This window comes from Chamaea fasciata, unplaced genomic scaffold (genome assembly GCF_029207755.1).
Source record: "Chamaea fasciata isolate MVZ Bird 193981 ecotype frontalis unplaced genomic scaffold, bChaFas1.0.hap1 SCAF_1, whole genome shotgun sequence".
In the NCBI taxonomy this organism is placed as follows: Eukaryota; Metazoa; Chordata; class Aves; order Passeriformes; family Sylviidae; genus Chamaea; species Chamaea fasciata.
In genome coordinates, this window is record NW_027094086.1 from 97,670,673 (window position 1) to 97,698,130 (window position 27,458).

The 27,458-nt window shown below is 40.8% G+C and overlaps 1 protein-coding gene across 4 annotated transcripts in view; it reads left to right on the forward strand.

Moving 5' to 3' along the window:
- PDE1C (phosphodiesterase 1C) overlaps positions 1-27,458 on the forward strand; it is a 234,929-nt gene that overhangs the window by 171,308 nt on the left and 36,163 nt on the right. For all 4 annotated transcript variants that reach the window (XM_066190506.1, XM_066190478.1, XM_066190488.1 and 1 more), the window contains exons 10-14: positions 9,089-9,190; positions 10,504-10,624; positions 20,701-20,782; positions 25,879-25,999; positions 27,182-27,357. In XM_066190506.1, coding sequence (XP_066046603.1) covers positions 9,089-9,190; positions 10,504-10,624; positions 20,701-20,782; positions 25,879-25,999; positions 27,182-27,357 — 602 coding nt within the window. The remainder of the gene's footprint in view (positions 1-9,088; positions 9,191-10,503; positions 10,625-20,700; positions 20,783-25,878; positions 26,000-27,181; positions 27,358-27,458) is intronic.

Below are 27,458 nucleotides of genomic sequence, written 5' to 3' on the forward strand. Positions count from 1 at the left end.
AGTGCAAGCTAACAAGGTGTAGTGCAGCTCTTGCTATGTCTTTTAGGCAAGTTTCAACAACTGTAGAGTTGCTCACAGTTGGGAACAATATTTTGTGGCTATGATCTGCATTTCTGCAGTTCCTTGATTGCCACACAGATGTTGCTTTCAACTCTGAAGCCAGAACTGGATGCGTTTCCCTGAGAAGTGTTTTGGTTAGAGACAATTTATGGAGTGGAGCTTAGGAAACAAGCTACCTTCCTTTTCAGTTTAACCACTCCCCTGTCACCAACAAAAACGAATGCAAGAAGACATAAGTAAAAAAATAAGTTTGCTAAAAAAAAAAAAAAACAGCCACAACCAAGATAACAGTAATAACCCCTGGGTACAAAGATCCTGAATCCTATGTACTCCCCAAGAACAAAGAAAACAAGATGGCAGAGAAGCCCCTCCCCCAATATGGAGACTTTTTTAGAAGACTGTATCAGGCAGGGGACAAAGATGAGGTGGCGAAGAAGACCCGTTCTCCTAGCCATGTGATAGAGAGAACAGAGGAAAAAACCCAACAGAACAACTGAACCTCCATGATTACAAAACTCCCTTATCCCCCAAACAACAACCAAGAGGGAGCAAGGATAAAACAAAGGAAACCTGGAGAACTTGGACAACTATTCCTGTTCAAAACCAGTCAAATGTTGCTGAACCATTTAGTCTATGCCACCTGACACGGTCTCTCCTAGCAGTGACACGCTGTCAACAGTGGCAACTGGATCTGGAGTAGCAGCTGTAACTCATGGAGGAAGAGGGGACGACCAGTTTTCACAGCATGACTGTCCTGAGTGGCTGTAGTGAAAACAAAGGTCCCAAACAAAAGTCCCCTGCCAGCTCTAGGAACAGGGATTGCTCCTGACAACTGTGGCCAAAAAAAGTGTTCAGACATTTCTTCCAAAACAGTCTAGGACTGACAAATGCAGTTTCTCTGAGACCTGCACCAGCCAATTTCTCACAGAATTCAGAGAGAAACTAAAGAATACTTCTGCTTCTCTCTGCCCTGGCCCAGAGAGTATGCCCTAGGAAACTCTCTTGGCAGCCCATAGAGAAACGAGAAAGATATCCCTGAGTGTTCCCCCATTCTTAAAGGGACCCTGGCACCTCCAGTCTCCTTGAACCCAAAACTGGTTTTGGTTCCACTTCTGATCCCTGGGTCTTAAAGGGATGGTAAGACAAACTGCATGGACTGACATAGAGGAATAATAGAATACATACCCTAACACCTCAACTAGACTATGGCACTGAGTGCCACTTCCAGTCTTTTTTTAAACACATCCAGGGATGGTGACTCCACCACCTCCCCAGAAAGACCATTACAGTACTTTATTATTCTTTCTGTGAAAAACCTTTTCCTAACATCCAACCTATATTTCCCTTGGCGCAGCTTGAGGCTGTGTCCTCTTGTTCTGTCAGTTGCTGCCTGGAGAAAGAGACCAACCCCCACGTGACTACAACCACCTTTCAGGAAGCTGTAGAGTGATAAGGTCACCCCTGAGTCTCCTTTTCTCCAGGCTAAACAACACCAGCTCCCTCAGCCGTTCCTCACAGGGCTTGTGTTCCAAGCCCCTCACCAGCCTTGTTGTCCTCCTCTGGATGCACTCAAGCGTCTCAACGTCCTTCCTAAATTAAGGGGCCCTGAACTGGACACAACACTCAAGGTGTGGCCTCACCAGTGCCAAGTACAGCCCAAGAATGACCTCCCTGCTCCTACTGGCCTCACTATTCCTGATACAGGCCAGGATGCCGTTGCCCTTCTTGGCCACATGGACACACTGCTGGCTCACGTTCAGCTGCTGTCACCAGTACCCCCAGGTCCCTTTCTGCCTGGGCACTGTCCAGCCACACCATCCCCAGCCTATAACATTGCAGGGGGTTATTGTGGCCAAAATGCAGGAGTCAGCACTTGAACTTATAAAATTCATCCTATTGGACTCATGGACATGTACCTAAGAGTCGAGCTTTGTACATCCAGCCCTGCACTGGTAGTCAGTGTGTGAGAATGACCAGTGCTTCAGTAGTAATCACTTCTAACATGGCTCAAACCCCTTTATAAGCTGATAAGATCCCGTTTCCCGTTAGCCTCATATTCTTTGTATACCTGAACCCAAAGCTCATCCTTGAGTTTCTCCTGGTATCTTCTGCTAGAGGCTCCAGGAAGGACCATTCTTCCTGGCTGCAGTGTAGAGTACACTCTTCTCATCCTGTCCCATCCTGACTGACCCAAGGGCTGCTGCATGGACAATCTCTTGTTTGATCTGTTCAAAGTATTGCTGTTGTTCAAGGACCCACATGAAATTTCTTCTGTGTCACAAGGTAGAGACTGCTTACAATTTGGCTGTACTCTGGGATTTTCATCCCCCAAAACCCATGGTGCCTAGGAAAGCCTGTGTTTCCTTCTTGCTGGTCAGTGGGGACATAGTAGCTATGTTGCTAATCACCTCTTCTGGAATTTGTTGATGTCTGTCTTGCCACTTCACTCCTAGCAACTGAATTTCCTTGCCCTTACTTTGTTTGATGGTAAAACCCACTTTGAGGAGACCTGAGATGATTTTTCCCCTTTTCTCAAAAAATTCCTGTGCCATTTTACCCTATAGGATCGTCTCATCAATGTACTGTAGATGTTCTGGAGCCTCACCCTTTTCCATGGCAAATGGTGGGGCTGTGCTTTCACCCCTGGGGCCATTGGATCCAGGTGTAGGGAATGCCCCTCCAAGTGAAAGCAGACTGGCCTGCTGCTAAAGAAATGGAGAAAAACGCATTATCAATGTCAGTGGTGACACTCCTCTTTTGCCTTGGACCCCAGTTCATACTGAAGTTCCACAATGTCTGTCACAGCAGGACTCAGTGGTGGTGTGACTTCAGTCAGGCCATGATTATTCTATTGTCAGTCTCCACTCTTTTTTAAACTAATGTACAGGATAAATGGGGTTATTGAAGGGTGAGCAAGTCTTGCTGACCACTCCCTGGATCTCCAGTTAATGGATCATCTTACAGATGGGAGTCACAGAGTCTCAGTCAGTGCAGTATTGTCAATGGTGCATTGTTTTGGTAGCAATTAGTACCTTGCTGGTCTTCAGGCCTCAGGTGTCCTACTACAGCAGGGTCCTCTGAAAGACTAGGCAAGGTATTCAATTATTTAATGTCTTCTGTCTCCACAGCAGCTATCCAAAAGCCCAACAAAGTCCTTTTGGGTCTTTGAAATAACCACTCCTAAGATAATCTAAACCAAGAATACAAAGAGCCTCTGGACCAGTCAAAATAGGTTGTTTTTTCCATTCCTTCCCAATCAAGGTCACCTCAGCTTCCAACAGAGTAAACTGCTGAAACCCCCTGTCATCCCAGCAACAGAAACAGGTTTTGTCCCCACAATGTCATGGTGGCATCAGAATAGATTGTGTGCCAGTGTCAGTCAAAGCTTTGTATTTTTGTGGTTCTGATGCGTCGGGATATTGGATCCAGACAATCCAATAGAGATGATTTTCCCATGGCTCTATCAGGCTAGAGGGAGAGCCCCTGTAGTTCTGGCTATCTTTCACTCCCTGGGCATACATTCTGGAGGTCCCTTCAAGGGGATCAGACATGTTATCTTCACTTCTGTTCTGCCCAGGAACACACTCAGAGGAAACTGGAGCTAAATTCATTCTTGCCAAGTTTCCTTTGTTAGCAGTTTCTTCTTTTAGTTTATGTACCCGTGCTGCTAAGATGGAAGTGGGTTTTCCATCCCATCTTCTCATGTCTTCACAGAGGAAGAACCATAGCTTGCCTCATGGAGTGTACTCCCTCTCCCTAGCTGTGGGATTCCTGCTTCAAATAGCAGGGATTCTGGTCTGTATTGGTAAAATGTGGAAAAGACCCACCCTAAGCTCCTTTCTGAGTTTTTGATGGCTTTCTGATGGATCTCTGATAGCTCTCTTCAATCCTCTCTTCCAATTTCCACATACACTTGGTCACGTCTCTTTTCAAGGCTGACAGCCTCAGGTTGGGATGTGGACAGTGTCTTCACATGTCTGTAGCCTTCTTGTCATAGTACTCAGCGTCTCATTTTCCTCATTCCATTGCAGCATCACTAGGAAGTGGGAATACGCTTGTGTCCCAGGCTGTGCAAGTTTCAACCACATTAATGATGTACAAGATCTGGGATTCTTTTGTATTCTTCATTATTTGAGAAAATTATCTCGATCACAGCCAGTTCTTTCAAGCTGTGGATTTCTTGCTTGGTGGTTTTCCAAGGGCCTTGATGCAGCTGGAGGTGTTCCTGGCAATGGTATCTCTCCACAATTGCTAAGAGTCACATGCAGAGGCTGAGAGTTTGGGCCTCCTTGCAATTCCCTGGTTGATACCCACATCACAAACAGAAATCCCAAGTGCCTTGCTTCAGTACCATACAAAATTGCAGCATCACCTGCACTGTCCTAGACTTGGATCAGGCAGCTCAATATAAACTCGTCTGTTCATCAGGTGAGGTCATTCTGCAGATTGCATGAATTTTCTAAGGATAGGAATTTGATGATTATTTCCAGCTCTGATTCCTCTGCTGTCTGTGAGGGTTCTTCCTCCCCACCATCATCCATCAGATGAATGCATTTGGTCATGTATTTCCTTCTCTGGATGCGAGTGACTACTACTGGCTTAGGCTGCCCTTCTGGTTTAACGGTAGCCTGGGTGACCAGGGTGTCTGCTGATTTGTTTCCCTTCCCTTCCAGCTGTAGGTGCTGCTGTGCAGTAATGAACAACTTGGAATAAACATTCATGTCCCAGCACAGTGCAATAAGTTGCCCCTCTTTGGAACTGCCACTGTAATTTTCCTTCAAATATTCTGTTACCTTTGCTGGGTTCTCTATTTGTTCAGTGGGAAATTTTCAAACCATTGAACTAGACCATTTCTTCAAAATCTGGCTTATATCCTCCCACGTTCCATGCCACTCAGGATTTTCCACCCCTGGGACAGATCTCTGGGAAACCTCCCTGGAAATCTCAGCCCTGATTCTAAAAATGTTGTAGACTGCTATGTATGAGACAAAGCAGAATTAGCAACAAGAATATGATGTCTTAGCATGCAGAGGGAATTCAACAATCTCAAAAAGTGTTGTGCTGGACCTGAAGAGGTAGGAGGAGGTGAAAAGCTAGGAAATATCATCCCCTCCTGTTGCCCAAACAGGTTGGGTGAGATTATTAATTGTGACGGATATAGCTGGACTAAATCTGCCCAGATGACTTAGCTTAACAGATACCAGCTCGACCAGCCTAGCTTGAGGTAAACCAGTTCTTGGACACGATAAAAATAGGTCGGATTCAAACCCAGACAGAGGACCTCAGCCAACTGCTTTGAAGCATGGATGCACCCCTGTCATTGGCCAGTGAGCTAGGTGGAGTTGAAGCCCTTGATCAATCATGTCTGTAAGTGTGGGAAATGTTAAAGCCCTGTAAAAGGAGCTGCTGGACAATAAAAGTGTGGTCACTGCATGAACTCAAGTGTGTTAATGCTGCGTTCCTGGCTCTGACTCCACAGTGACAATTAGTAAGCCTTCTGAAACAGGAGCCCAGACCAGGACAGGCAAACAACAACGAATACACATCTGAAATGTTCTTTTTTACCTCTGATATTATTTTTCTATAAACTGATATCACAGAGTGTATAAACAAAGCAATCTTGGTTTGTATTCCTGATCTGAAAAAGAGCACATGTGAATGAATGACTGATATTTCATTCTAGCCTGTGATGCACCAGGGCTGAATGGGGTTTTTTTTTTCTGTCTGTCTTAGTTTGGAAAAACGGGTACCTGATAGGGAAAGTTGGAGCTTCCCTTGGAACGGAGAATGTAAACCCCCTCCCTCCCAATTCTTGCAATTTTGAAATTAGGATCTTTCAGACAAAGATATGGGAATAGGAATAATAGTTTTTTACTAGGAATATTAAAAATACAAATGTAGTAGTACAAAAAAAAAAAAAACAGGCAAGCAAACAAATAAAAATCCTAGGAAACCCTGACAGAGTCAGAGATACAACCTGACACCCTGTTGGACAGGGTGTTGGAAGCAGTCCAAATAAATCTTCCTGGAGTAACAGATGTGGTTCTGTTGGAGTAGAGATGATCCTGTAGAAAGCATCCAGTGGTGGTGAGATGGGTCCAGTCTTCCTCTGGAATCCGATAGAAAACAGGCTGCCTTGGTGTTTAGGACTCCCAGTTTTTATCTAGGTAGGAATGGTTGGCTCCTCCCACTGGGTAGAGCATCTCAGAATGAGATGATGTAATTGTATCAGTCATGTGGTGAGCCTTAATGGCCCATTAACAGAAGATATCTCCCTGGTGCGAGGATGGGTTGTGGAAGACATAAGGAACATTGCTCCACCTGGTTTTAACAGCTGGCCCATTAACAGAAGACACCTGCCTCCTTTCCCCTGGAGTTATGAGGAATGGGTTATACAAGAGATAAAGAAAACACCTCCCCAACCAGTTTCAACAGATGGGAGTAGAATACACATTTTTGGTTACATATTGCAAACCAAGACACTGTCTCAGGGCAAAATAGAGCAAGGCAAGTGTTAAAAAAAGAGAAAACTGGAAGGACATGAAAATACACAAGTAAGAGTTGGAGTGATTTGGGCATCTTTTACTCTAAGAGGAGAGAATATAGCAGGCTAAAAAGGAAAAGAAATCTCTAAACCCGAAAATAACCCCCCTAAACCAAACCAAACCAAAGTATACAAAAACCCCCTAATATTTTCATTTATATTCAGAGCAAACTTGATAATTAATTCCTTGAGGTGCGCCAAGCCTGTCAGTTTAGTATGTTTCATGGTTTGCTGCAAGCATGGATTCCTGTAAGCTGTGCTGTATGCCTGGCAGTCAACCCCATGGCACCATCAGGGAAGAAACCAAACAAAGCTGTTGATTAGGAACCAAGGTGTAAAAAGATAGTTGACAGCATGGCCTGCTCCCTACTGGCTGTGAGGTTAAAGACTTTAAAGCCAGAGGAGCTCTGGAGTTCAAAGTTGAATGCTGCTGTGATGCCTGTTGTTTGAAGTGACAAATAAGAACTTTTCAATAGTGAAATCCTTTTTTTTTTTTTTGCCATGTCTAAAGTATTTTTCATCTGTTTCAGAGAAAATGATGATCTGAAATATGTGCAGAGGTCAGAGGATGTGCATATTCCAGATTTACATTTATGAAAGGGAAAGTAGTATCTGTGTGCTTGTAAGCATATGTACATTCTTGCACTGCAATCACTGACTCATTTGCCTGAACCGTGTTTTTTGCTTTTGTATTCCTCCTGCAATAAGCTACACACAAAGTAGCCCATGCAGAGCAGTATGATGGAGTTGTAGTCCAGAGGATGTAGTGAAAAGTCTGTTGTTTCCTAGCATCAATTGTTCCCATTGCATTATCTCACCAAATTCTTGTAAAAGTATATTGCTATGCATTCAGGTTTTTCTCTCTTGGTTGTATTGACAGAGATGCTTGTGCTGCTAGGAACTGACCAGGACTGGCAAAAAAAAAGGAAAAAAAAAAAAGAAAAAACATTAGTTACTTTTCATCCATCATATGATTAGTTGGAATGCTGTTAACTATGCAACTGATTGTACTTATGAGTTGGGAGGAGGACATGGTTGTAGGGGGTGAAGACCAAGGCTGTCTGATACCATCAATGTTGCAGAACTCTGGTGGTGAAACATGATTATGTGCCATCCATTGGACTAGGTAAGTACAGCAGTTTTGGATATGCACACAATAGTGGCCTGGGGCTGAAATTTGAGCACAGCTATTATAGGCAAGAGAGAAATCATCAAAATAGACTTCATGAGACATTCATAAAAAGGAGAAGGTTATTAAATTAATGCTGGCCCATTTCTGCATCTTCCAAATCTTGAGCTGGTATGCCAAACTTGAGCTGTTCTTCCTCTCTTAATCTGTAGAGACCTTAACTGAGAGAAAAAGAAAATAAATTTGTACTGTGTGCTAGATCAGAATATTCTGGTATTTTAAACTGTTTAGGACATCCATATCATTTTCAGAGAGATTTCAACTGGTGTCTAAATTAGTGTCGTAGTACTACTACTAATGATGATGATGATGATAGTTATAATAAGAGTAATTAAAATATGAGAGAGAGGGAAATAACATCTGAGAGAAACAATGATGAACAATACTATTGCTCACCACCTGCTGACTGATGCCTAGTCTCTCACCAAGTAGTGATCACTGGCCCCAGTTTATGTATTGGGCATATGGCTATGGCATATGTATGTTCATATGATGTTCTATGGCATAGTGTATGCCTTTGGCGAGTTTGGATCAACTGTCCTGGCTATTCCCTCCCAGCTTCTTGTGCACTTGCTCACTGTCAGAATATGGGAAGCCCAAAAGTCTGTATTTGGAGTAAGTTCTGCTTATCAACAATGAAAATCATGAGTGTGTTATCAACATTATTCTCATATTAAACCCAAAACACAGCATTGTGTCAGCTAAGAAGAAAATCAACTCTATTCCAGAAAAAAGAAACAAGACAGCAAGTTTGCTTAACAAAATCTCATACAGGAAAAGTTTGAAATAGTAATAGCTGGGAAGTAGGGCAGATTCTCAAAGGTCTTTATTTCATATATGCATCATATATACTAGGTGATTTTTTTAATGTGGTGATTTTCCACCATATAAGTCAACTTTAAACATGTGTATTGACCAGTTGAATCAAATTATCCGATTCTGAGGCTTTAAACAATCTTTCCCCTTCCTTGTAAGAATGCCCTAGAAAAGAAAACAATTTTAGAAGTTTGTGCTTAATTTAAAAAGGAGTACTTATACCGATGTGCTCTTTAGAAAACATCTAATATTTCTCTTACCAAGGATTAGCCATCTGGCTTCATTTGCATCCCTCCCATTTCTGTGTTTGTGCAGAAAATCCTTCATCCTCTTCCCCATCCCTGAAAGAGGAATAAAGAGTTACATACAAAGGCATTGCTGTCAATAATTTGCAGATAACAAAAGAAACTGGAGCGTGTCTGATGCTGCCTTTTGTGCTTCTCTTTCCTTGCTGCTCTCATTGTGATGCTATCCAAAAGGGAATTTAGAGCTCTAGTCATTGAGATGGTGTTGGCTACTGATATGTCCTGTCACTTCCAGCAAATCAAAGCTATGAAGAATGCTTTGCAGCAACCAGAAGGGTGAGTCACTTCACAACATAGTGCAGTGAGGGAGCTGCATTTCAGCTGGTGCTTTGCCAATGTGTTTAACTTCAAAAGCACCTCTCCAGAGGCCCTCTCTTTCTTTGAAATCTGCAGCAATTTTCTTTCTGCAGTTGAATTTTGAATTAATTCACTTAGGGAGGGATGAGACATGCCTATATGCATATCTATATTCTGTGATGGTGGCCCAAAGCTTTCAAATGTCACCATTGTTGGGAGCAGCCTCACTGGGCGTTTCGCTGGTGGATAACATCAAGGACAAGATTTATTAGAGTGACCTCTATAACTTAATATGACTTAAGGTTTTAAGACCTGCAGAACATAACTTGCATTTTATCCTCATGAAGATGGTATCAGCTGTCACCCCTGGAAGGGTCCTGCTTCATAACCAGAGAACAGATGAAAACTTGAGATCCACTGAGGCAAGGACTGGAAAATAACAGATAAACCAGTATGGGGGAAGCCTTTTCTTCTTCCCAGTATGGCACTGGAAGCTGTAATATTTTATCTACAGCTCTTCCCCAAAAAATTCCTTCTCAATTGCTCTGAGTGATGGTCAGTTTTTCACCCTGGACACAGTTATGTCCAGAGCCTCCCAGAATTGTATCTGTATCAGAATTATACCTATATCAGAATTACACCTGTATCAGAACAGGGTGTGGCTAGCCACCTGATCCCCTCAGAAGCTACAGCTCTTTCAACCATTTTGGATAGCCAAAAAGCAGAATTTAAAAATGAGAACACTCATACCAAGAAAGCATTATTTACTGGGTTCTTGGGCTAGCCTCTTAGGTTGTGGTTGTAAGACATCACCAGCAATTTTTTTTTTTTTTTTTTTGTGAAATCAGGATTCCCTTCTGTACTCACACAATTTTTCTATCAGTTGTTTTGTAGACTTGTTAGAACCCCAGAGATCCCCACTGTTCATTACAATGGGATGAAAGGGACTATCTTTTCTTCTAAGCTGCAAAAAATACAGCACCAATGAAATGGGGAACAGAGCAGCTCTTCAAGACTGCTAGTGCAGACAAGCAAGCCTGGAAAGTTGCTGAGCAAGGCTGAGCAATTTTTTTTTTTGCATTTCTTAGTATCTCTTTTAAAAGACGAAGCAGGTATGTTGGAGAAATAAGACAGTCATTCAGAGTTGTCTGATTTTATGATCAGACAAGCCACTTCACAAACATCCTGGTCCAAGATTCTAATGACCTTATTTTCTTGTAAGTAAGATTTTTTGGTCATCTTCCTTGCAAGAGCAGACAATTAATTTTTTTTTTGATCCTTTGGGTTTTCAGAATTGACAAGCCGAAAGCCTTATCACTGTTACTACATACAGCAGATATCAGTCATCCAGCCAAGGCCTGGGATCTCCATCATCGCTGGACCATGTGTCTGCTAGAGGAGTTCTTCAGACAGGTAAAGCTAGGGGAGTTATTTTCTTTTCTGCAGTTGAGAGGGAGTGTGTAGGATTGGGTAAGGAAGTAGGAAAATATTAACACAGGTATGTTCCTTTTCTCTGATGTTTTTAAGAACCTCCTAAATCGTATGAAGTTTTCTCCTCTAGAACCATTAGCACTGGCTATTGTGCCTCTTAGGAAGCTAGTGTCTGATACATTCCCTATAGATATAAACATTATCTACATAGCAGAAATTCTAATTTGGGAAGCTAACATGTCTTTCAAATTAGGAAAATATGGAATATATGTCACTCTACTTAGCTCCAGAACCATCAAACCATGTTTGTGTAGCTGTAGTTTATGGAACTCTACTTACATTGTTGTGATGGATGTGAAAAAGGCTTACTTTGCTCTTACTTTAAAAGAAGTGAACTGATCAAAATTAAAGTTCATAGTGGACCACCTGCTGACAGACCCACAAATCTAGACAAATCATTGAACTCTGTGTTATAAGGTTCTCAAGTGAGTAATAAAAAGCATCTAAAGAATTAATAAAAAAAAAAGAAAATAAAAAATGAAAGCAAACAGATCACTTAAGGAGTGTATAGGATACTTTTCTCCAGTATGAATTACTAACTGAGGCATTGCTAGCACATAAGTGCTTATTTTCCCTGCAAAGTCCAATAACTTCATGTTCTATAGTAAATCTAAATGCAAAAGGGAAAAAATGACAATCTTTTCAAAGTTCTGACAATTTAATAAAATAATATTTGTTTTTTAAGGCACGGCAGAAATTTGGGTTTTTTACAAGGATATTGCAAAAATTTGCTTTGAAATTAATATTTTAGTTTGTTTTTTAAACCAAGAATCATTTTACTGGGTGGAAGGAGATAATATAGCTCATATGTGCAACTGATTCTGTCTTGCCACACAGGAGGCTCATGCAAGTAGGATGATTTTAACATGAATTTTAGGGGAAAATCTGTGCATATTTATGCTTTTCTAGCTCAAAGTTATACTAGATGTGTTATAATACATGACTGACAAAGACTTGTGAAGGAATTAAGATTACCTCACATTAAGATGTGAGACCACAAAACCTCCGAGTTTTGATTTTTTTTAACACAGGTAATGAAGATAAAACTATTTTATATATTTAAAAAGTATTTTAATTCCAGCCAACAAATTCTACTTTAGTTTTGTAAGAAGAGTAATAATACTTTAAGAGGAAGCCACATATAAATACCGTGTTATAATTCCAAATTCAGATGCAGTGTTAATTTCCTCTTCAGGAAAACCATTAAGCTTAACATGAAGCATAGATGTGTATTCCTTGAAGTTACTCAGTATTAGATCAATGAGTACATCCCTACTTGACATTAGATGAAAAGCACACACACTTCTCACAAATTGATGTCCTAGTTCTAGCCAGGACAGAGTTAATTTTTGCAGTAGCCTGGAGGTGGCATGGCTAAAAAGTGGGGGTTATTCTATTCCATTGAACTTTATTTTCCAGGGATGGAGGAAGGGCTCTTTTATCGGTTGGGGTGGTGTTTGGTGAGCATTTGCATCTGAATCACTTCCTCTCTATTGAACTTTCTTATCTTATTGCTATTTCCAGTAGATTATTGTTATTTCAATTGCTAATCTTTATCTTTTGTGCCTCCAATTGTCCTCTCTAGCCCACTGAAGGAGGAGGGGGAGGGAAAGGGGAAGGGAGGAGTGAGCGGAACATGGTTTGGAGTTTTTTGGTGGGAGCACTAAATTGAAGAATACCATTCCTAAACCAAAACAACCTAGTTTGGCACCCACTGTGGGACTCAAAGAGTTGAGATAACAACAGATGTGGCCACAGAGTGTTGGAAGCAAATTTGATCTAAGCATTAGTTTTACTATGTGTGGAGCCACTGGTCACAGTGTTGCTTGGTCTGTTCACAAGGTTGTGGTGCCTAATCCTGGTAGTGAAGCCACACAACTGGGATCCCTGTCCTGGGATGTGAGCATTGACAAAGGGATTGGGAAGTGGACAGAAACTTGTAGCCTCTGGAGCAACTCCGATCAAGTGTAAGAGAAAGGTATTAATTCTCACAAGTATGTTTTAGTAGTGTGGTCAAGCAAGGGGAAAACTGTGGAGAAATGTATCCAGTACCTGAGAGAATTAGCTGTGCTGGTGGTAACCTATGAGGATTCAAATAACAATCCTGTAGACTCAGATCAGGTCCAGCTTACACCATCCATGTGGCAGAAATTTGTATGCAGCACACCATTTTTGTACACCAACTCATTATTATTTAATGAAAGAAAGATAACAAAGAGGGCTTCATATTGACCATCCATCTCTACATCTTCAAGTGAAGACTTCACTACTACACAACTATGGTAATATGAAATTATTTTTTTCCTTCCTGATTGTGGACACACTCAAAAGATTGAAGCATATTTGAGAGGAAATGTCCTGTGCCCCTCCAGTATGGACCATAGTCTCTGCTATTGGAAGCATGCACTCACTGGCTTGAGAGAAAGGGCACACACCATGAGATAACATGCAGTTTTACTAGACCACAGAGAAGACATGAGAAAGTGGGATGGAAAACCAGTGTCTGTCCTAGCAGCACAGGTGTGTGAGTTGAGAGGAAGGACAACCACCACAGGAAATTCTTCAAGGGTAAATGCTGCTTCCATTTCCAGTGGACAAGTTGTCAGATACAGTGGAATGGAATGTTACTTCTGACCTTCTTGAAAGGACATCCAGTTTGTATTTACAAGATATGAACAGTGACTACTATGACTAAAACTAGAGGGGCTCTGCCTCCAGCAGGATGAAATGGACAACCCTATCTGTTGGGCTGTGTGGATCTGATGGCCTTGTACATCAGACCTGCAAGAGTATAAGGCTTTAATTCACACTGACACACAATACGCCTTGATGCTATCAAGATCTGTAGATGCAGAACCTATGCTTCTGTGGTGGCAGGGCAATCCCAACCGATGACTGTAACTGGAAGTTATAGTGAGCCCAACTGAACAAAAGGCAGAAACACCGCAATTCTGATTAGTCCAGAGGCCCTGTGTATATTTGGCATAGATTAACTTAGGAGAGGGTATTTCAAGGACCCAAGAGGGCATTGTTGAGCTTTTGGGATAGCTGCTGTAGAGACAGAGAAAATTAGACAGCTGAATACTTTGGCTGATCTCTCTGAGGACCCTTCTGCAGTGGGACTGGTGAGGGTTGAAGAACAGCAGGTACTGATCACACCCACAACAGTGCATCATCAACAATACCGCACCAACCAGGATTCATTGACCCAAATGCATGAGACAGTTCGTGAACTGGAGAGCCAGGGAGTGGTCAGCAGGATTCACTCACCCTTTAATAGCCCCATATGGCCAGTGTGTAAGTCCAGTGGAGACTGACAGTGGACTACTGAATCCTGAAAAGAGTCACACTACCACTGAGAGCTGCTGTGATGGAGATGTTGGAACTTGAGGATGATCTGGAGTCCAAGGCAGCAAAATGGTGCCACTGTGTACATTGCTAATGTGTTTTTTTTTCATTTCTTTGTCAAGAGAGTGCAGGCCACAGTTCACTTTTTCCTGGAGGGGTGTCCCATACTCATGGAACTGATGGCCCCAGGAGTGGAAGCACAGCCCACTATTTGCTATTCTGATCCAGACTGAACTTGAAGAGGATAGAGCTCCAGAACACTTGGAGCATATTTGATGTCATTATTGTGTGGCACAGAACAACAGAGAGAGTTTTTTGAAAAAAGAAGATAATCCACATCCTCCTGAAGGTCAATTTTACCATAAAGCAATGTCAAGGGACCTGCCCAGGAATATCACTTTTTATGAGTAAAATAGCAAGATGGATATCATCAGATTCCAGTGGACACGGTCAACAAAACTGCAGCTGTGTCCCTACCAGCCAACAAGAAGGAAACACAAGTTTTCCACAGTACTGTGGGTTTTTGAAGGATGCATATTCCAGATTACAGTCAGATTGTAAACCCTCTCTATCAAATGACCCAGAAGAAGAAACATTTTAAGTGGGGTCCTGAACAGCAACAAGCTTTGTAACAAATTAATCAGGAGATTCCTTGGGAGCAATAGGCCCAGCTATACCAGGACAAAATGTGGAAAATGTGCTGCACACCACAACCAGGGAGCATGATCCTTCCTGGAATCGCTGGCAGAAGATACTCTGGGAGACTTGCAGGTAACAGCTGGGATTCTGGAGTCTGGAATACAAAGGATATGAGGCCTGTTGCATCTCAACTGAAAAAGAGGTACTGGCAGTTTATGAAGGAACTCTAGCTGCTTCAGAAGTGAGTGTCAGTGAAGCACAACTCCTCCTGGCACCCTTGATAGCCTGTTCTGGTCTGGATGTTTAAAAGGAAAGTCCTTTTCACACATCATGTTTCAGATGCATGCAAAGTGGTTTGTGCTGATCACTCAGAAAGCTCAAATAAAAATCCCTAGTTTCCCAGGGATATTGGCCTGAAGGCAAAATCACAAATCAGGAATTGGCCTCAACACAAAAATTTTGGACTACCATCATCGTTGGAGAAGGAAAAGATGACGTGCTGAGGAGATCCCACCATATATAATCAGCTACCAGAAAATGAAAAGTGATATGCATTCTTTACTGATGGTTCTTCTGTATTGTAGGAATATACTGAAAATCAAAAGCTGCTGTTCTGTGCGATGAGTTGCAGAGATTAGACAAGGTGAATCTAGGCTGCAGAGTTGTGAGATGTCCAGCTGACTTTGGATTTTGCTGAATGAGAGAAGTGAGCAGTGCTCTACCTCTACACTGACTTGTGAATGGTAAAACATGCTTTCTAGGGGTGGCCCACAGACCAATGGAAAAAGACCAGTTGGCGGTATGGAGTAAACCCATCTGGACTGCTGAAATGTGGCATGATATTGCTGCCTGGCTTGTAAAACTAAGTCATACAGGTGCAAGTTACCAAAGAATCAGGCTACTGAAGAGCAACGCAACAATGGATAGGTGGATAGAGCTGCCATGAATAAAGTCTCAGGTGGATCTGGATTGTCAGAATAAGGGTGAATTATTTCTGGCTTGGTGGGCCCATGATGCTTTAGATCATCAAGAAAGAGATGCAACAGGGAGGAGATGGGCTTGTGATTGAGGGTGGACTTAACTCCAGATCATAATCTCTCAGGTTATCCACAACTGTGAAATACGCACTGCAGTCAAGCAGGTCAAGTGGGTAAAGTCTCTGTGGTATGGGGGACAATGGTTGAAATATAAATATGGGGAGGCCTGGGAGATTGATTACATCACACTGTCTTAAACCCACCAAGAAAATACTAAATACTTACAGTGGTAGAAACACCATGTGTGCTTTGTGCCTCGTGCCTCTGTGCCTCTGGCCTGTAATGCCATCTTGGGCCTTGAAAAACAAGTTCTGTGGCAACATGACACCCCAGAAAGAACTGAGTCAGACAACAGGACTCATTTAAAAAATCACCTCATAGACACCTGGGCCAGAGTGCATGGTATGGAGTGGGTGTATCATAATCAATATCGTGCACCAGCCTCTGGGAATATTGAGTGGTACAATGGGCTGTTAAAAACCATATTGAAAGCCATAAGTGGTGTGACATTCAAACATTGGGATCTACATTTTGTGGAGGCCATTTGGTTAGTCCATAGTAGAGGCTCTGCTAATAGAGTTCCCCCTATGCAATTAAAACATCCACATACCATAGAAGGGGACAAAGTCCCTGTGGTGCATATGAGGAATATGTTTGGAAAGACAGTTTGGCTTAGTCCTTCCTCAAGCAAATGTGGGATTGTTTTGCTCAAGGATCTGGGTGCACTTGCTGTGTAATGCAGAGTAACAGGGAAACATTATGTATACTTCAAAGGGATTTGATTTTTGGGTGAGAACAGTCTGTTATGTTGAATTGTATAATACTGGCTGCTGAATGACACTGCCCCTGTATGCCATAACCACCATGAACAACAGAAATGGAGTGCTCCAGATGCACCAGTTGTGAACTCCTGATGCAGCTTGCAACCACTCAACAGTGCATGAGCCCTCCTGCCATTGAAGACACCTAGGATGGATAGAATCCACAGTCATGGACTAAATGAACTCAACAGACATCTTGGAAGGATGGCCATTGACTAAAAAAATTATAATAGTGCTTGTAAATACATACATACATGCATACATATATATGTGTGTGTGTGTGTGTGTGTGTGTGTGTGTGAGTATAGTTGTAAAGTGTAGAATCTGGGTATAATGCATATAGTATAGAATAAGGGGTGGGTGCTGTCCTGGTTCTGAACAGGACAGGGTAATCTTTACAGCAGCCAGAGGAGGCATGGCTAGAACCCAGAGTTTATTCTATACCACTTCAAATAATTTTCCTGGGATGGGCGAAGGGCTTTCTTCGCGGTTGGGATAGTGTGGTGGCAGTCAGGGTGGGCTCCATGTTGACCATCTGCATGTGAATCACCTGCCATTCTCTTGTAAAATTTTGCTATTCATGTTATTGTTATTACTCTTTTATTTTCTTATCTCATTGATGTTTCCAGGAGATTGTTCTTAAGTTATGATCTATATCTTTTTTATGCCTACAATTCTCCTTTCCAACACACTGCAGGCGGAGGGGAATGACTAATGGGGAGTGAGCGAGTAGTGCATGGTTTTGAGGTTTTTAGTGGGAGCACTAAATTGGAGAATACCATCCTTAAACCATGATATTGTGAACTATATAGTGGTTTGAAAACGAAACAAATGAGAGGCTCCAAGTCAGAGATACAATTTAATAGGAAAAAAGGAAAGAAAGTAAAATAAAATAGATGCAATAATACAAAAGACCACTGACAGAGTCAGAATACAACCTGAGCAGGGTGATGGAAGCAGTCCAGATAAGGTGGTCTTCCTGAAGCAGTGATCCTGTAGAAAGGTCTGGTAGCTCTGGTCGTCTGGGAATCCACTGGGTAAGGGCCCCCTGTACTGTCCCAAACCCCAGAATACATCCAGGTGAGAATGCTTGGTTCCTCCCCCTGGGCGGAGCATCTCACAATGGGATGATGAGTCATGCAGGGAGTCCTTGATGGCTCATTAAACAGAGATAACTCCCGGAGGGAGTTATCTATGAGTCATGGGCAAGGTATTTGATGGGCCATTAACAGAAGATAATGGCCCAGAGGGAGGGGGTCTGGGAAAACACTGCCCTGCCTGGATTCAACAGTTCATGAAGATGGTGATAGAATACTTTTTGCATATCCTATACTACAACCCAGGACAAACTACTACTAGCTAAGGGGACTATGGTTGTAAGGAACTTGCTTGACCTAGGATTGGACATTTATTCCTTATGGTCACTTATTGCAGACCCTCCCCTCCTTTCCTTTTGTTCTTCAGAGACATAAAACCTGACTTAACCTATATCAGAAAAGATCCCCAGCTCTGTTGATTTCCCAGTATTTTGAGATGTGACATGACATAGGTCTTCATACACCAAGTGACCATGTTGTAAGTGTGAAAGGTTCTAAGTACAATACTGGTTTTTTTATGTTCAACATCTATGAGCATCTCTTAAAGCAAACATCTTCCCTTAACTAATTAGTTCTACTAATGTGTTTTAGTTAGCCATTGGGGAGCTGCTCAAACAGCTTAGAAACCAAGTGTCTCTCTGAGCAGTCACAAAGACAGGCAGGTGTTCCTTTCCAAGACAATTAGCCACTGTGGTTTTTAGGAGGATTAAGGGGTAAGAGAAGAGTTGTGAGCAGGCATCGAGAGATGTTTTTTCTGAGTGACACAACTGACAGAGTAAAGGAATATTACTTGGAAATATCTCTGTGTTTAGTTTGTGTTTTACCCTGATATTTGTATATCAGGCTCTTAACATAAATCAGAATTGTTCTTCAGTAAAAGGATAGTATTGCTTGTTGTTTCACACAAAATCCTATCAGAAATTGTGCCCCCCTTTTATGTATGTTATATTTAAAAAAATAAGAAAAATTCAGCTCTTCTTACACCCACAGAAGCTTTTCTCTGCTTAGTTTCCTGAATATTTGATATTCAGGAAATAGCTTCTATTTGATATTAGAACACTGGCAAGAAGTTCAGCACAATTATAGTGAGTTGCTAATTTAAGTAAATGATTTTACAGTATATTTAACAGACTATTTAAATTTGAATGCTCTGTGGGGTGTACTGCAGCTGTGTCATCCTATACATCTTCTAAACATAAAGCAATGTTATAGAGTGATTGAATTAAATTAAAGGGCCTTTTGAAACATGTGACTTGAAAGACTGGAGAACTGGGAAATACGGGGTTATAACGCTTGATCTTCTATCATTTTGTGATGCTAGAAAAGGACTTTTAGTTCTGAGGTCTGGTAGGCATGTTTGGACTTATGTAGTTAAAATGTAAGTGTAATCTAAAAGTAATGTGAAATGTCGTGTTCACAGCAACATAGAATACCAGCTTGGAAGGAAACGGAAGGATCATCTGATCCAACCTTTCTTGGCAAAAGTACAGCCTAGATAAGATGATCCAGCACCCTATCCAGCTGAATCTTAAAAGTGTCCAACACTGGGGAATACATCACTCCCCTGAGGAGATAGTTTTAATGGCTGATCTCACTGTGAAAATTTTTTATCCTGTGTCTAGTCAGAATCTCTTCAGGAGTAACTTGTATGCATTACTCCATATTTTTTTCATGTGCCTTCTTGTAAATTGGGGGTCTCCATCTTCTTTGTAGCCACCCTTGAATTACTGGAACATGGTAATAAGGTCTCTTTTAAGTTTTCTTTTCTCAAGGCTTAGCAAACACAGTTCTCTCAGTCCTTTCTTACGTGACAGGCTTCCCAGTTGCTTCATCATCCCTGTATCCCTTCTCTTGACCCTTTCCAGCCTATCCACTTGTTTTTTTGCTTGGGGAAACCAAATCTGAATGCTGTATTCCAGCTGTGGCCTTGCAGGTGCTGAGTAGAGTGTTATTTCATTACCTCTGCTGGTGAGGCAGCCCACCATTCTGTTGTTTTCTTCAGAGCACTACAGTGTTCACTCGTATTAGCTTGTTGTCCAACAGGACCCTCAGGTCTTTTTCCACAGAGCTGCTCCCCAGCTGGGTTGTTCCCAGCCTGTGTTGTGGTCCTGGATTATGTTTTCCCACGTATATGACCTTATATTTGTCCTTGTTGAGCTCCATAACGTTCTTGTGAGCCTACTTTTCCAGCCTATCCAGGTCTGCCTGCAGGATGACTCTCCCTTTAGAAATGTTCCATTTCCCACTTGGTTTGGTGTCATCAACAAACCTTCACACTTGATCACATCATCCAGATCACTTATAAAGATATTAAACAGCCTTGGGTCTAGTATTGACTGCTGGAGTATCCTGCTTGTGACAGGTTGCTAGTTTGGAAAGAAGCTATTTACCACCACTTCCTGGCAGGCTGGGGCTTGTCAGCCAGTTCCTCACCTGCTGCATGGACCACTTGTCTATACTATAATGCATCAGTGTCTTTAGGAGGATGCTATTGGAAACCATATCAAAAGCCTTAGATAAATCCAGGTAGACAGTGTCCACCACTTGTCCCACATCAACCTTTAGGTTACTTTCTCTTAGAAAACCGTTAGTGTTTTCTTTCAGAAAAAATTCTAATCTGCATCCAGCCAGCCTTATCTGAAAGACTAAAAAAGACATGCAATGAAGTGCAAGCCCTGAAAAACCAGTCCCAACACTGATGTTTTCTCATGAAAGATTTGCTCTGAGAACTGAGTCCTCAGGAGAGCTGCAGTGAGAAGCATTCTTGTGCTCAAGTGGTTTTTAGTTGGTGCATAGAAGTACCAAGCAAGCAGGGAAAGTTCTAATGAAAAGTCACTGGAATCAAGATGCTTAATTCACCAACCTCTCCTTGGACTACAACTTTTCCAGTGAGACTCAAATTCTCCACAATTTATATTAAAAAAACCCCCAATCTAAACAAATTCAAACTTTATTAAAGAAAGTAAAATGAGAGTCTCTTACAGTTGTGACATAATATATGAAAAGTGCAATGTGTCTTGTCTTTTTAAAATTTCTTCTCATTTTTTTTTCTCCAGGGTGACAAAGAAGCAGAACTAGGGCTGCCCTTCTCTCCTCTGTGTGATCGGAAATCTACTATGGTTGCTCAGTCTCAAATAGGTATGTCCCTTTTGGTGCATGCAAAGTAGCATCTTAAAAGAAAAACTTCATTTTCTCTTTTGTGCTAAGATCCTAGTGTTCTCATAATTTGGAATTATATTAAAGAGAGGAAATAAGGCACAATGGCATTATTTTCCCCAGATCAACCATTCAAAGCGGAGCCATTCAGTTTATGGTGATGATTCCATACAGTAACCAAATTACCTCTGATCTGTCTCTGATCTGGTTATCTGATTTCTGAACCATTACCTGGTTATGACACTTACTCCATGATTTTATGAGCTGTGAAGACAGGGCACACGAGAATATCATGTGAATGAGTATCGTTGGTGTGTATGAAAATGTAATGACAGTTCCTTTGATGACCTGGACCAAACAATGTATTCCTTTCACCCTTTCCCTCCTGATGCTTTAAACCAACCATTATGTTTCACTGAAGCCAAGCAACTAGCAAACCTTTTTCTGTGCCACCCATTCAGAAAAATGTCTTTTTACAGACTCACCAACTACACTTTCTCTACCTCTTCTTCAGTTCCTGAGTGAAAAAGCAGGGAAAAGATGAGGCAACAAGACTCACATTGAGTGGAAGAACAAGAGAGGTTAAGTGAAGTAAAAATGTTCAGGGGGCTTGGCGCAATGAAGAGAACATGGAAAAGGTGGATTTGTGGGTGGATTTTAATACTTTGGAAGTAAGCAAAATAGATAGAAGATCATGTTCCAGCCTCAACTGGAGAATAGGTAGCCAAATGGAATAAAAAAAAAAAGGAAGATAACATGGATGCTAAAATTGAGAGAACTGATAAAAACAGAAAGACAGAAAACATATAAAGAAAGCAAAAAAAAAAAATTTGAAGCAAGAAATTTCTCTCAAAGAATGAAACAAAGATTTCCTGGAAACTAGGAAAGTACAGATTCATATCTTTGGCTAAGAGCTGTTTCTGTTTAAAATTATTTCATTGTTCATGGTAGGCAAGCCATTATCTCAGAGACAGTATTCCAGATTTTTCTGGCTTGTGAAGTTTAGACAATTCACTTAAGAATCTGAGTTTGAAGTGCCCTATACGAGCCTGGCTTGGTTACCAGGCTTGTGGCATTACTCCTCTGGAACAATAGCCTACCATACAACTGTGTGTTCTGCCAGTGGCCTGGTGGAGGAAAGCAGCAATAAACTTAAAGTACGACAGTCTCAGCTAAAATTTATGTTGAAGACTCCGGGACATAGACTTATTGCTGTGCTGTGGAAGAAGAGAAACTCTCCTTCTCTGGTTGCTGTGAGGTAAAATCCAGGTAGATACTTCTTTTACATATCTGTTTTATCAGCTTTCAGATACATTCCTCACTATGCAGGAAAAAGGAGTTGTGCTTTCCCCTGGGTCCCTCTACATACGGTTCTGTACGTTTGGGAACCAGTTTTCCTGGTCCTTTCCTTTCCTGCTCCTTTGCTCAAAAAGACCAGAAGAGGAAAAAAATTTCTGTTCCACAGCCCCTCGTGTCAAGCTACTGCAAAATTAATGTTGTATTAAACCATGGTGGAAACAGTTTACCTTAGAGGCACTTGTCAGTAGGCAAAGGCAGGCTTATTTAGTCATATACTATTTCATTTGTGCAGTTTAGTAATCCATTTACATTAATAGACTACTTGGTTTTTTTGGCTTCTACCATTAAAAAGTTGTTAATTTCTCAGTCTGCAGCACATTTTGACAGTGTCTTTTTTAATGTCCCTTTTTGTTAAATTGCAACCACCTGTTTTCTGGCTATCTGCTGAGATAAGACTTTCAAAGTTGTAGGCTGGATTCTCAGACAGATAGTCTCCTTTCATTCATTTATTTACCCAATTAGTAGCCTCAAAAATTGTTTCCTGGAATAGTAATTACATTTCCTTGCAGAAAGAAAATACTTCTTTGCAGAAGTCTTACTGAATTCCAAATTGTGCTATTGTATAGTTGGACTTGACAATTTTAAAGGTCCTTTCCAACCTTAGTGATTTTATAATTGCCATCTGCACCAAGTAGCCATCAATTCTCACAAATTTAAAATCGTTGTTATTTGTGAAATAAAATTGTGCTTTTGGTTCTATCAAGGTCACAGCCTAGAAATCATGTTCTGGTGTCTCTGTTTGTAGTTGCTGGTTTGCTGCTTTAAGGTCATTGTAGATGCAACAACAGTGGGAGCACATTTTCATTAATGAAAGCTTTTCACAAACGCAGATTGAAGGTTTCGACAATATGGACTTGGATGAAATTAAGCAATCCAACAGAAAAAAAACTCCTCAAAGGAAAGAATATATCTCTCCTGTTGCATGAGATTATGAAAAAAATGTTCAGTTTAAATTGATAAATAAAACCCCCATGAGCATAAATTATTGAACTTTACTTTGAAAACCTATTAATGTTAACTATAATTACCAAGTTATCATCCTTTTTCTTATTCAATAGAATGAGTATGGCAAATATTTCTGTACTATAGTGAAGTACAGAAATTGGGAGAGGTTTTTGTTGGGGAGTCAAGCTGCTTGTCAGAGTGGGGGAGAGAAAAAACTGCAAAGAAAATCAGACCAACATTTTCATATTTTCCAACAAGAATATCAGGAGCTAAAACTTCTCTAGCTCAAAGTCTAGGAGGCTTGTGTTACTGAAGATCAGCCTTTATTGTCAATGTCCTCTTCTGCAGCTGATAAATGCAACAGGATGTTTTTATTTTTGTCCTTTTACTGTCAAGGAATAAAAATGCACTTTAAGAAAACATTGGATAAAAGCTGATGAGTGCATGCTGCTGATTTTTTTTTATGGTGGACTTTAAAGAAACTGTCACCTACCCAATTTTCTCAATGTTATATTCACAGGTATAATGAATGAACACTAGGCATATGCCTGGAATTCACTCTTAGCATGCAGCATTAACTGGTAAAATCATCTTAGTCTCTAGGGTACAGAAATGTTTATCATGCTCATTCTATTGAAGGAGAAAAAGGATGATAAACTAGTCATCAGTATTATTAGGTTTTAGAACTCAGGCTCATTATTTGATATTCAGGGTTTTAAGTAGCAAACTTAATTACTGTCTTTAAATCTAAATGTCCTCAGGTAAAGAGTAAGAGCATACAACAGGGGAGGAGGCATGTGGGAATGTGGCAAAAGTTACATAATTTTTAATAAAGTCCTAATTTTTTTTTCTACAATAGCAGATTATGATTCCAACTTTATCATAATCCCAATTTTAAGATAACATAGTTGAATAATTTATTCATGTTATAGGGAATAGAGAAAAAAAATGCGACTTATCAAAGAAAAGTTGTCGTATGTATTTGAATTTGTTTACCTGTGGTCCCTTTTGGCGCTTCTGCTCATCTTTGTTGATGAGATGCAAGACCACTCACAGGGAAAACTTGATTCTTAAACACAACTGTTTAATGTGTTTATGTGCAGCTGTTCAGTATCTTACAAAACAGATCCCACTGTCTTGCTGCTGAAGTTAGTGATTCTTTCATGCGTCTGATTCCAGAGATTTACATGTCTCAGGGTTTTTAGTGGCGAAGGAGCAAATGGCAGTGGCATTACTTGCTGAGCAGAATTATAAGGTACGACTTGGATTTCTTTGGTCATTAAGTGGTAAATAAATTTTTGAGTGAAGGGGAATAGAAGAGACATATAGACAGACAGACACACAAATGTGTAAATCAAGTTCTTATCATCCTTAGGATTCCTTTGGTACGCTTCACACTGTTCTCAGTCAGTAAAATTTTCAGTGCTTCAAAAATTACATGAAGTTTGCTGGGACTGTCTGGGTTGTGATCTAGCATACAATTTCCTGTTCAAGCTTTATACTGCATGTATTTCTGATTAACTACCTGGGAATCCTTTTTCCCTAAATTTTAATAGATGACACTGACCCAGGTTTGTGGAGGCACATGATTCACATGTTCACATAAAACTGCATGTATCTCCAGATTTACAGAATGTTATTTGAAAGTTGATTGGCATGAAAATACACCAAATAATCCATCCTTTTAGAAATTTAGCAAAAATATGGGGAGGGAAGTGGAACTAGGAGGATGCTCAAATGCTTTGCACTCAAGATGTGGATTGAAGCATCTGTGAATTCAGGTGCCTGAACCACGTGATCTCTTCTTTTGTTGTTCAATTATGATCTAGAATTACCAGTGCCATAGAAACATATCATGACCTGGTCAGAGAAATTGCAATATTATTAATGAATTATTAGTTGTTGATAATTAAAAAATACCTAAAAATTGTAATAGTAGGGATTTGTAACAGCAGTCATTGTAACCTGGATTCCGATGTGCCTTAGGAGAGACTAAGGACTTTGTTGTTTTTTTGGCTACCTTTAGCACTGAGTAATTTCATAAGTGAAGTGCTAAAAGAATTAGGGAAATGTGTAAGCTACTATAAGCTACTCACTTCCACATTTTATTCATGCAGTTTGGATTTTCCTTTATCCCATGACCTTATTGCCACAGGGCTCTTCAGTCTGCACTTCCCAACATTCAGATCAGAGCCATATTCATCTCTGTCTAGGTGTATACTGAAGTAGAAAATATTTGGGTCTTTTTTTTTTTTTCCAGTATTAGAAAATGTGGGAAAAGCATCTAGATCTATTTTATTATCAACAAGAAAAAGCTGACCAAATACTGAGGAGAGAGAATTCACAGCAACATATTGATATGCAGTAAGGGTGGTTTAAGCTTACTGGTATTGTTACTGTTATAATTATTTTCTTCTTTGAGAAAGTTCTTTGAAGGTAAACTTTAGTTTTAAGTTTTATCTAGATCAACTAGGAGTTTGACTTCAAAATCACACTACTCCTCTTATAAAACAAGTCGTGATGAGTTTATGTTCTGATTTGCCAGAGCTTCTTTCCAATGCTTAAGTAGGTATCTTTCACTGCATGCTATACTGAGGGTCTTCGGTCAGGGATTAATGTATAGCTCAGTTTTCCCTTTCTAGTATTTGCCTATCCCTCTTTCAAGTTATAATTTTTTACTGTCATTTACAGTGTGGTCATCTGTATTCACTGAAGCAGGGACTCCACATAAATCCTCCTCTTGCCTACTTGACTCTGCTTGTGTTTCTGCTCAGGTTTCATTGACTTCATTGTGGAACCCACCTTTACTGTGCTGACCGACATGACAGAGAAAATTGTGACTCCACTAATTGATGAAGCTTCCCACTCTGGCATGTCTGGATTTAGGCGTTCCAGGTGAATAACCTTGCATTCTCCCCCTTCACTCTGTATGAGCTGCCATTGCAATCAACTGGCCTGGTTTCCCCCCTGTACAGTGTATGTCTTTCTTGTGGCCTAAAGACCCATATCTGCATTATCAATATTGCAGCTCACCTTGTGAGGTGACTGTTCAGGGAAGGTCCAGTCTGGAGGAGGTCCAAGAGGGAGGAGGGTTGGCATCAGCCGGAGTCATACCTTCTAAGGCAAGGAGCACAAATGGTTGTAGCCATGCAATCAGATACACTGTCAGTGCTCTCTTAGTCACTAATGTCAGAGAGGAGGCAATGAGAGTAATTGGGAGGCACTTGTTTTTCATGCCTAGAAGTATATATGATATTGAAACATAAATGTTGGCTTGAAAGAATAAGCATAATTTTGTGACAGTGTTTAGGGTTATGCAAATGTGTGAAGAACCGCCACAATTTACCTGGAGTTTAGGTGTAGGAAGTCTTGGCCCATTCAACCCACACTGCTGTTTTAGAGATACTGCTCTTTTGGTAGTTTAATTTACAAGGTATATCTTTGGATTCAAATGCCACATGGCTAGTGCTCCCTAGAGTAGAGCTATCAAGTCAGGATTCACTCTCCCAGGTGACTTCTTTGCTCTTGGGCAAACAAAGACCAAACACTAATATATTTTTATATCAGTAACCTTGCTGCCTTTATTAAAATGTTCACAACAAAGCATCAAAAGTCAGCTGTAGGATCTGTAACAGAAATGAATGCCTGAGCCTCAGCTGAGGTCACCAAGCCCTTGACAGAGACTGATCTGTGCCTAATACCTCCCTTTGGTGAAATTTAGGAGACTCCTCTTGTGACATATTTGATTTCTAGAATTGTCTGACTCTCCAGTAATATTTAGGGAGTGGAGATACACACAAAAGAGGTAGTAACAGCATTTTGAGTGATTCTATTTCTTAGGGAGCATGAAAAAATAGATGGGGAAAAGGAGCCTTGTATTTCTAATGCTGGCTCAGGTTGTACTCTTTGCTTTAACATTAGTTGGCCTGGGCTAGGAGAGAGGGGAAGGATAATAGATTCAAGCTTAGTTTTTCCAGGGTAGCTCTGTTATCTGACTTTCAACTATTATTTTTTCTTAGCTGTATTTGAGTGTATGGGATGCTGATTTCTTCTGTGTTTTGTGATATTGTGTCCCAGTTTGAATAGCATGAATCCCTCTGAAGTTAAAAGATCAAGTGTCAACATCACTGGGTCCGAAGGAAGTGCCTCACTCAATTGCTCCATACTCTCTGTGGACTTCAAATGTTTTAAAGCCACCTGGACTGAGGTGGTGCAACAGAACAGGGAGAAATGGAAAGCACAAGCCACCAAAGGTAACAGCCAGGCTTCTTAACAGAATAAAATTCTGTTGACCTCTTCTTCTTCAAGCTTATCTTCAATCTAACCATTCTCAAACTGTTAGTTTGAAAGAATC